The 10,637-nt window shown below is 34.3% G+C and overlaps 1 protein-coding gene across 1 annotated transcript; it reads right to left on the bottom strand.

Moving 5' to 3' along the window:
• Positions 1–1,470: 1,470 nt before the first annotated feature.
• LOC107487216 (E3 ubiquitin-protein ligase WAVH1) lies at positions 1,471–4,383 on the bottom strand. The gene is made up of 2 exons (XM_016107830.3): positions 3,676–4,383; positions 1,471–3,583 (listed from the first exon to the last, which is right to left on the bottom strand). The coding sequence occupies exons 1-2, from the start codon at positions 4,084–4,086 to the stop codon at positions 1,850–1,852; spliced, it is 2,145 nt and encodes a 714-aa protein (XP_015963316.1). The 5' UTR covers positions 4,087–4,383; the 3' UTR covers positions 1,471–1,849.
• Positions 4,384–10,637: the final 6,254 nt, after the last annotated feature.

Genomic DNA, 10,637 nt, shown 5'->3' with positions numbered 1-10,637 from the left:
CATTATCTAGTTCTACCCAATTCAAGTATTAATGGATTTCTATATTTATCTGTAAGGTATACTTTTTTAAATGAAGATATTTTTCGTATTAGAGAATATGGGATAAAAAATTCATAGGTTTTATTGTATTTTGCAAGAATATTATTATCAGTTTTATAATAATAAGTGTGAAGATAAATATTTTTTTTAAAAAAATAATATAATTGTGTCTTAAAACTACAACAAATATAAATTTTATCATCATAATTTATCTATTGATTAAAAAAATCTTTTTATTTATATATTCTTGATAAATAATTTTCGTTAAAAAAAAAACATTTTTAAGATAATATAAAGGAGGCTAAAAATAAACATTTTCCCAAAAAATTAAACTAATTTTGAGATTCACCAATGATTGAACTCTTAATTTTTCGGATTTAGTATTCTAATACCATGTCATGATACCACTCGTCTCAAAAACTTCAACTGATAGAAAAAGGTAATACTAATAATTATATCTCTAATATTCTATAAACATCCATTATACACATTGTATAAATATTCCATTGTCTTCTCGTACTTTCCCTTCTACGATGGATCCCATATATCTATAATCATGCAATTTGCTACTATCCATATTTGTTGCATTCATTTAAAAAATAAAAAGTGATATAAAGGTTTTATTTTATTTGTTTGAAAATTGGGTTGGATGTGTGTGATTAGTCACAGATCCACTGAGTAGTTGGCTTGGGATCCGTCTCGTTAGTGAGAGATTTTAGCAACATGAATTCGCTGAGAGAATAGCATTCATGATTTGACGCACCACTCATCATTTGTTTTCTCCTCCTTTTTCTTCTTCATAAAGACCCCCCCTTACACGTGATCCTCTGCCATACCCAAACTTATCGTATACATTTTTAACACCAATGTTAGTTACTTGCTTTCCATAATTTTGCTACGTGTAAGCAAATCCCCACTCGATAATGCGTTACATATGAAGAAAACCTACATTAGTATATGTTTTTTGTTTTGTTTTGTTTCATTTTATTTTAATCCGACGAGTTCCCATAATAACATGCCATGTTTTGTCATATGACCGAACAAAATCCCACATGCACTGGATACGGTATAGATACGATTAGGAAAAACAAATCCTAAATTCCAAAGCAAATTTTGGAACACTAATATGCCGTATAATGACAAGTAACCACTAATGTTGCAACATTTGTCACCATTCTTTGTCTTGATTAATAAATATTACGTTACCAGGAGTAAAGTAATTTCTTTTTTTAACCAACAAACCGTGACTCACTGCAAAAACAAAAAAGAAATAGTAAAGCTCCCATTCTATTTGACAAGACGCAACAAAAACAGGGTTAATTAATCAGCATCGCACAAAGAACCAAAAGGGGTAAAAATAAAAGGAAGAAGCCTATTCCGCCAATATTGTCAATTCGTTTGTATTTTATTCTATGCCAAGCAAGATAAGCCTTTCGAATCAAATGATTATTTGCATACAAAAAAGTTTTTGGAATTTTCAAAATTAATCAAAAGGGAAAAAAGGGCATAAGGACAAAACAGAAGAAAACAGAACACTCTTCTTGCCTAATTAACTCTCATGTGGGTTTTTCACTCATTCTCTGTTTCCTTCCCTATGCTTAAAAGGCTCTAGCCGTCTGCTACCTCTTGTCGCTATTATCATGGCCTGGCCCATTACCATTTTTTTCCCTTTTTCTTTTTACATTTTATCTAAAAATTCATTTTTCACAAAAAATTCTCTATTCATAATTGCTTTCCCTCTATGTACTACAACATTACATTCTTCTTTCCATTTTTTTTTCAATAAAAGAAATATGAAAAAAAATTACAATTAAAATCTTGCATTCTCAAAGCCATGTAAGTCACTAACTCTGTTCATTGACTTTCTCATGATAGCCACCTTAGCTAATCTCTCCGCGGCTCGCCAAGCCGATGTCGGCGTTAGCGGCTCCACCTTCTCCTCCACTTTGCTAGTTTTAACTTTCTGGCTTTGCAAGCGACGGTTCAGCTCGGCTTGCTCGGCCTCCAGCCAGCGAACGTGTTCCACGGCTGGCTTGCAAGATCGCAATAAGAGAGCACGAGCCGACGATAGGAGATGATAGGCTCCAGAGAAATCACCATGCTCAACAAGCCGACTCGACTCAGCTACTGCTCGAGCAGTGACATGGAGGTTCCTAAGCCGCTCGATCTTGGGGCACGACGATCGTACGGTGTTGGGACGCGGAACAAGCATTGCATGCTCAACAGGGCTTGCAATCTCCTGCGTTAGCGGGTCCCTGTAGGATGATCGTACGGTCAGAACGTGGTGGGATCCAGCCGAAGCGGCGGGGACTTTAATCTCCAAGAGAAGCTCCCTCTCCTCTTCGGCGTAAAGATCGCCGATACGTGTGGAACCCGGTACAAGAGATTCGGGTCGAGATGTAAGTGAGTAAACCGCGGCGATCTCAACGGGGCGAGGCCGTGACACCACAGCTAACTGAATCCTAACGTCCTGAGCCACGACTTGTAACAAACTCCTAACGGTTTTAGCGAACGCGTCATCGTTGAGCGCGTGGTTGCACTCGCGTTCCCCCGGGAACTTAATCGCGTGGACAGGGACATCCAGTTGAGGCAAGCGCGTGGAGGAAATGAGCCATGATTTCTGAGAGTACGCGACGGAGCGTGAGTAGTTAGAGTCGGAGAGAACCACAATGCTGGCCACGGAGTTCTTCTCACGCCGGTCCTCGAGTACCTTAACGGCTTTCTTGAGGGCGTCGTTCATCACCGGAGCGCCGTCTCGGGACTGGTCAATCACCGCAAGCGCGTCAATGATGCGTCGTGCCGACCTCTGGCCTCCAGCGGTCATTCTCCGGAGCGGAAACAGCCTCTTGGATCCGGCAGAGAATGCGACGATGGAGAGACGATCGGCGGAGCTGAGGGAGGAAATCACAAACCGCATCGAGCTCTTCATGAGTCGGAGCTTCGCGCCGGACATGGCTCCCCCGACGTCGAGGACCGCCACGAGGTCAACCGGAGATCTTCGAGTGGCCTTATGTAAAGGCGCCGCCGGCGCCTTCAGCTTTAGCACAACAGCGTAAGTCTCGTAGCTCCTATTCGCCGCCACGATCGCCGCCTCCGGCAATAAAGACATTTCAAGTCCCCTGATCCTCTCTTCCGGAGAGAAACTAACGAAAGGACTCACGTTGAACCCTTGGAACTCGTTGCTCTCGTCTTCTTGCTCATCTTCGTTCTCCGATTCAGGAATAGGGTTGAACCGCGCCACCGAAGTTGGAGACATGAGTGGCTCGTCGTCGTTATACACCTTCAACGACCTTGTTTTGGTAGTGGCGGCGGCGTCTCTGTTTGTTGCCTCTGAGGTGGTTTTGTTATTGTGCTTATTGTCTTCGTGGATAGCCAACACCGGAAGCTCCTTCCAGCACGTGCTGCAGACGGGGCACGTGAGGATTGGATTCTTCTTCGCTTGTGTAGCTATGCAAGGGAAGTGGAAGCTGTGGGAGCATTCGGCCGTGAAAATCGCCGTGCCTTGGCCACTCTTCACGCTCTGCATACATATTCCACATCGACTCTACACACAAATTTTAAAGAAAAGGTTAGAACTTCCTGAACTTTGTATGTCAGTAAAAATAAGAGAAACTTTATGAATTTTTAGTGTATTACTTTGGATAACCGTAGAGTAGATTTGAATAGTGAGAAGCTTGATGGTGATTTTGGTGATGAAGGGTTTGAGAGTTGGAATAGCCTGGGGCTGAGGGTTGTTTGTTTCTTGGTGGTTTTGGGGTTGCTGCATTGAAGTTTAGGGCTGTTGGGGACGGAGCAAGTGGTTGCTCCGGTGGAAATTGAGGTTCGGCAACGGAGGCGCGGACCCGATGCTACAGGCTGGGACTGGAACCGTGGGGTTGAGGGATTAGAGAAAAATCCGAACTTGGAACTGATTTTGGGACTTTGATTATTGGTGCTGCTGTTATTGTTATTGTCACAATGTTGTTGTTGTTGTTTCTCGGTTACTACTTTGGGTTCTCTTTCTCTATGGATTGATGTGCAAAACGCTCTTCTCCACCCAGTAACCATTCTCTCTATGCCTTCGTTAAGGGGGTAGTGTATGTTGATTCTAGCTCTTGTTTTCTTGATGGACGGAGGTGTTGGAGTGGAAGGAAGGAAAGAAGGAAGAGAGTTGAGTTTAGAAAGGGAAAAGGAGAGGGAGAAAGAGAAGAAATGGATTAGATTCAGAGACCCTTTTCATGTTGCTCTTTTCCATCTTTCTGTTTTGGTTTCTCACCCCTCTATTTATCTATGTAATCTTTGGGCCTAGGGTCTGTGTATATTTTTCTATAATTCTGTTTCGAGAGCCCCAAAAAGAGCACCCCCAACGGAAAGCCTTTGTTGTTGCTTCCAAATTCAAAACACTCGCCAATTTTGAGTGTATAATAACAAGTAACAATTATCAATTTATCATAATAAACCATGCTAGAGGAGAGCCTAGAAAAACTCCCCCATAGTTGGGAATATTTTATCCGGGCAATGTAAAATGATAAAATTGTGAAAAAAAAAAAAATTGGGGGGTGGTGCCTTGGGATTTTAACATGGGTAAACTGGCAAGTGGAGGTTTTCACAACTACAGTAACAAGTCAACGCAAGCTTAGCTAGCTTAAAGGGTTGCTCTTTGGAATTGTGCAAATTCAGTGTGTCCCATTCCCACGTTATGGTCACCGACCCATGCAACAGTGAGAACTGAAGGGAAAAAAAAAACCATCCCCATCCATATGGCACTCTGCAAGGGCCTCATTCATATCATGGTTTATTCTTGTTACTCTGATTCATCCCTTTCGCCTTAATCTTCGTCAGTTTTCCTTTTTCCCACAAACCACATATCAACTTCAAGAGATTTTGATTCTCTCTTTCTTCCCCCTTTTCTCATTTATATTTTCCAAACCTTATAATTTATTATTTTGGCTGATTGATTAAGTAATAGGCGGCAAGCTCGTCTCTTTCTTTAGGTGTCTCAATTTTTATTTGGAGATAAAAAAAAAAAACAAACTCTGCTGCTGGTAGAAATGATCTCAATTATTAAAGTCAAATTTCTAACCATTTACTAAGCCATCATTGGCCAAAAAACATTAAATAAAAAAACTGCATGGGCATGAATCAGAATTACTATTTACTACTACCAACTCTGACGATTTTCAATGAGCTGTAAAATGTACTGTGGAGTCTGGTGTTGCTTATGCAGCATTAAGTAGCTGAGCAAACTTTGTTGATGTTCCAGGTTCGTCCGCAGTGGGCTCCATTTCGTTGCCCTTTGATATTAATTTTGTGTGGGGAATTGTGATGTTCAGGACATAGGACCCGTCCTTCTCCAGCCAAGGGCAAACTCGTCATTGCACCTCTGCACCTCATTAATTACCATAACGACAATTAGTTCGTGTACCACTACTAGTAGGTCTTCGAATAATAGAATACAATAACGGCCATTGGTTCGGAGGCTTATTATTTTTTTTTTTCCAATAATTATTATTGCACATCGATCCCTAGGAAATACCTAAACCAAAAAACACTGCTAGAAAATTGACCCCCCAGGCCACCACCAACGTTATTAAACCCCTATTTATCAGATTAGATATAAATAACATAATCTTTTTAAATTACTTGCCCTATCCTGTTCCTCTAGATTACATAATCTCTTTAAATATAAATGCTAGGTATTAATTTCATGAAGCCAATTGAGCTGTATCTCATATTCTCATTAGTGCCCCTTCCCCCCATCTTTTTATGGTACAGAAGTTGCTTCAGATACTTATTGTTTGAAATTTGCGGATTGGGACATGTCTTAATGACACAAAGCCACATAGAATTTGTCCTATGCTCCAACATCTCCGTTTATTGGGACTCAGTCTCTGGAGGGAAGTACATAGGAGCTGCCTAAAGAATTGCAATGTGGTAAGTGAAGTCAAGCTCATGCATTTATTTGAATCCCCATTGATCTGAACCGGAACCTGATTTATGTAAATGGGATGTCAATTTTCTCACTTGATCTTCAATATGGGAGATGTCCCAAATTCATTTTGTGGTGTAGTAATTAATCTGACATCAGAAGGGAAAATAAGAAAACCATGTACACTTTCGTTAAAAAAAGAAGTTACAAAAAAATCATCTATAATTGAGGATATAGAAAAACATTAAATAAAATTGGACTGGTTGAGCTGGTTCGACCAAAGCCGGTTTGCTAAGTAGATTGGATATACAAAAGTTGGTCTGAACCGGCCAATTTTACTCGCATTGATTAGATGTAGAGCTAGATTGGACCATGCTATATGTGCTATAATTAATAACTAGCAAATGTTGCTACATGAAATTCAAAATGTGTCCCTTGAGTCTTCAAGGCATACTCAACCATCACTAAGCTGCATTAGCTGTTCTGATCTTATTCTAAACTATTAGCAAGAAGTGCACCTTTTAAATAATGAAAATAATTTGTGACAAAAGTAAGACATTGAGACACACCAGACACCACCATATTTTTATTTTGAATCACATTATTATGTTTTTTTTGTATTATTTTTAGCTAATAAAATTCAATTCGATTAATGACTTATGAGATTATTAAATTACTTTAAAACTAAAAATCTTAGTATGTTATGTAAAAGGGGATGCTAGGGGACAATAATTTTGTTGAACAATATGAACAACCACCAATCATACTATACTTTAATTTAATACTACTAATTAAATTTAAGATTAATTTACTCTTTTAACCCTATTAATTCACATTGTTCAAATATTATTTAAAAATGTTGTTAGTTACTTATACTTTTCCTATGTAAAAATATAAACCAAAAGATTTAAACCAACAAATATTTTTGAATTGCATTTTATACTAATTAATTATTATTAATTAGTAATTATTTAAATTTTATTTTTTAAAAATACAAATTAATAATTATTAATTACAATTATTTAAAGTTGACTGGTTAAAAACTGCTTACTTATCTTTTTCTAAAAGTATTTACTTTACATTGGCACAATTTTGTGGATTTTTTATTTTAATATGAAAGAGTGAATAGAATTTTACATTAATGTTACAAAAAATAGAGTTTTACAGTATTGTGGGATTGTTCTGTACAAATACAATACGCAGAACATGTATTGCATTACGCAGTCTGTGTATTACAATACACAGACGGTGTATTGTAATTTAATATTAAAATAATACAATATGCATTTGTAATTTAATATTAAAATAATACAATATGCAATATGTGTATTGTCTTTATAAACTAAAAAAATTTTGATTTGACAATTGACACTCTACGAATTTAATAGCCTCCAAAATTTTGTAAAACACCAATTCTTATCCAATATCCAAAAAAATTAACCCAATTTTGCATGTAGTTTTTATCTACATTTTTCGAAGATATTTTTTATTAATTTATAAAATAATCAGTGGGATAAGAATAATAAAAAAAGCTGAAGAAAAAAATGATTAAAGATTAGTAGAACCATGCATGCAGCATTGTCGCATTGACGTTTCACAAACATGGAAACTTTAATTCTGAGATGTTCAGGAACTTATCACATTTGAAGTTAATAATGCTGACTTTGTTATGAGCTGATATGATAATAAAAAGTGAGGTCTATAATAATAAGAGAGCAGGTCTTCTTGCCTCGCTGCGTAAAAGTTCATACTCAGATTTTTCTCTTTGTAAAGTTGTTATCATTCTTCATAAAAGTAAATATTTAGTAATTTAATTTAATCTTGAAACCCTTCATCATCACCAAAATCATCTCCAATATAGTATGTAATGGTATAGGGTTTAGGTAGCTGTAGAAAGTAGACGTAAGAGTTGACTCACCCTCTTCCTCTCTTTCTCTGTTTTGCCTCTTTAAGCTAAGATATTGGTATTTGTATCTTTCCCACATTTAAACGTGATTTGATTCCTCTGCCTCCATTATCATATACTAAGCTTTCTCTTTTTCTTTCTTCACTTTTCTTTAGATAAACTCATTCACAAATTCCATTTTCGTAACTTTGTTTTGTAAAGAATTGTATTGATAAAAAAATGGCTTAGAAAAATCTTTATGACAAAGTTGTAAATAAAATAATAACAAAAAAGTAGGACAAAACACGCATATAAGTCAATTGGATAAACATTTAACACAATTCAGCCAAAAAGAAAAATGAGACATAAATTAACTAGGAAAATGTTTTTATATAGTTTGAATTAGATCAATTCAAACTAGACCAATTAATAATAATTCGAATCACCTTACCTCGAATTAGACATGAACATAGTAATTCGAATTGGTGTAATTCGAACTAGGCATGCATGAAAGCATCATAGTAATTCGAATCACTCTTATTCGAATTATACACACAAACAAACACATACTAGTTCGAATTGCTAATTTGTTGGTAATTTGAATCAGCATGCTTCGAATTACTATAAGTCAATATATCGAGTGCTAGTTTGAATCACTCCAATTCGAACTAGTATGTGTTTGTTTGTAATTCGAATTACTATGATGCTTTCAGGCATGCCTAGTTCATGTCTAACTCGAAAGAAGGTGATTCGAATTACTATTCATTGGTCTAGTTCGAATTGGTCTAATTCGAACTATATAGAAACGTCCTCCTGATTGATTCATGTCTCATTTTTTTTTTTGGCTGAATTATGTAAAATGTTTATCCAATTGACTTATATGCGCGTTTTGCCGCAAAAAGTATATTCAGGACTGGTTTAATAAAATTTTTATTTTCAAAAATATGTAGCTTATTAAAATCAGTTTTTGAAAGATTTTTTTTTTAAGTTGTAACACCTAATTTGGTAAATCAGACTAAACATAATTCTCAATAAATACAAGCAATACAATTATGTTTGGTTAAACCATTTTTAAAATTTTAAAAAATTATAATAGACATAAATATAAAAATAAATTTAGATATTTATTAATATTTAAAGTTATGTTATAATTTTTAATTTCAATAAGTATAATTTAACTTTAAAAATATTCTTAATTTATTTTTATAAGCTGCAAAGCAGGTATTTTTTTGTTTACCAAAAATAAAGCAAAACTTATTTTTAGAAGTTTTATCAAATTAAGTTTAAGTAGCTCAAAGTTTTTTTATTTTTCTATTGTTAGATAAATAAAAATATATTTTAAACACTAATTTATAAAGATATGGAAAAATCTACTTGTGCAAATCAGCTTTAAATATTATGTTTTAGACACTCACTTTGTATTTTTTATTTTTAAAGAAAAGTAAATTAAGATTCGAAACAAAGGTGGAAATAATGTAGAATAACTAGTTACAATGTAAAGAAAAATTCTTCTTTCATGACCATGCATGATGCATTTAAATAAAAGTGTATGCCATTAATGATAGAGTAATATATAACACTATTTGAATAGCAAAAGTTCAAAAAATGAAATGTGTCTTAATTAGTTTGCGATTTTGTTTGTCTCCTCTCCTTTTATTTGACTTAAAAAAAGCGAAGTACAGTTTTGTTGTATGTCTTATTTTCCTCAAAAATATACTATCGTTCTATAATATGAAGCAATTATTACTCTCTGTATGTGCGGATAAAAAATATTATGGCCACATGAAAAATTAGTATATTTTAATATGGGAGCCACTTAAATAAAGACGTCTAAAACATCTTTTTTTAAAGATATTTTTCAATAATTAAAAATTTAACATATATAATCGATTAAATCATGTTATTTTTATTAAAATTAGGAAAGACAAATTAATTTAACTAAAAAAATGGTAAATTGAATCTTGAACTGATTTAAATTAATATTATTTTATTTTATAAAAAAATGACTACAATATTTTTATTATAGAGAATGATTAAAATACTCTTATTATATATATAATTTTAAAAATTCTAAATCCTAATCCTACGATAGAAAAATAAAGAATTAAAATTTAGAATTTTTAAAAACCTAATTTTGACAAAAATAACATGATTTAATTGATTATATGTATTAAATTTTAATTATTAAAAAACATCTTTATAAAAACAAATTCTCGGCGTCTTTATTTAAATAGTTTTTTTTAATATATATTCTATATTTTAATATAAAAAAGATGGTACTTCATAAACGTAATGCAGGACATTGATGGTGATCAACCAGCAAAGAGGGTCACCCATATTGACATGTCATGAAATTATTATTGAGTTCTATATTATATAATATTTAATTAAGATAAAGATATTGCTATATAAGCTCATTGCTTTAGGCCTGTAATAATTGGTATTGGTAGGCCATGTCAATTCCAAACTAGTAGTAACCATGATATGATTCCAAACTTTTCTTTTATCCGTGGCCTTAAATTGTGCTCAATAATCAAAACATTGACGTTGCTATTTGGATTTTCTTTCCAGAGGAAACAATTCGAATCTTTTTTTTATTAGATTTCTCTAAAAACAGCTAAGTGCTAAGATCAACGTAACCGATGAATTATTTTGCTACAAACCAAATCAAATTAGTTGTACTGCCCATTCCATTTCTTGTTTATTTGTCACTTGGAGAGGGAAGCTAGAGCTTTCTTTTCTAATTGAGTTAAAATAAAAACATATGTGAGAATTAAAAAGAAAACACGGGGTTCAGCCAACAAA

Source organism: Arachis duranensis, chromosome 5, assembly GCF_000817695.3.
Source record: "Arachis duranensis cultivar V14167 chromosome 5, aradu.V14167.gnm2.J7QH, whole genome shotgun sequence".
Lineage (NCBI taxonomy): Eukaryota > Viridiplantae > Streptophyta > Magnoliopsida > Fabales > Fabaceae > Arachis > Arachis duranensis.
Note: the sequence above shows the minus strand (reverse complement) of the source record. Positions and strands in the feature narration are given on the sequence as shown.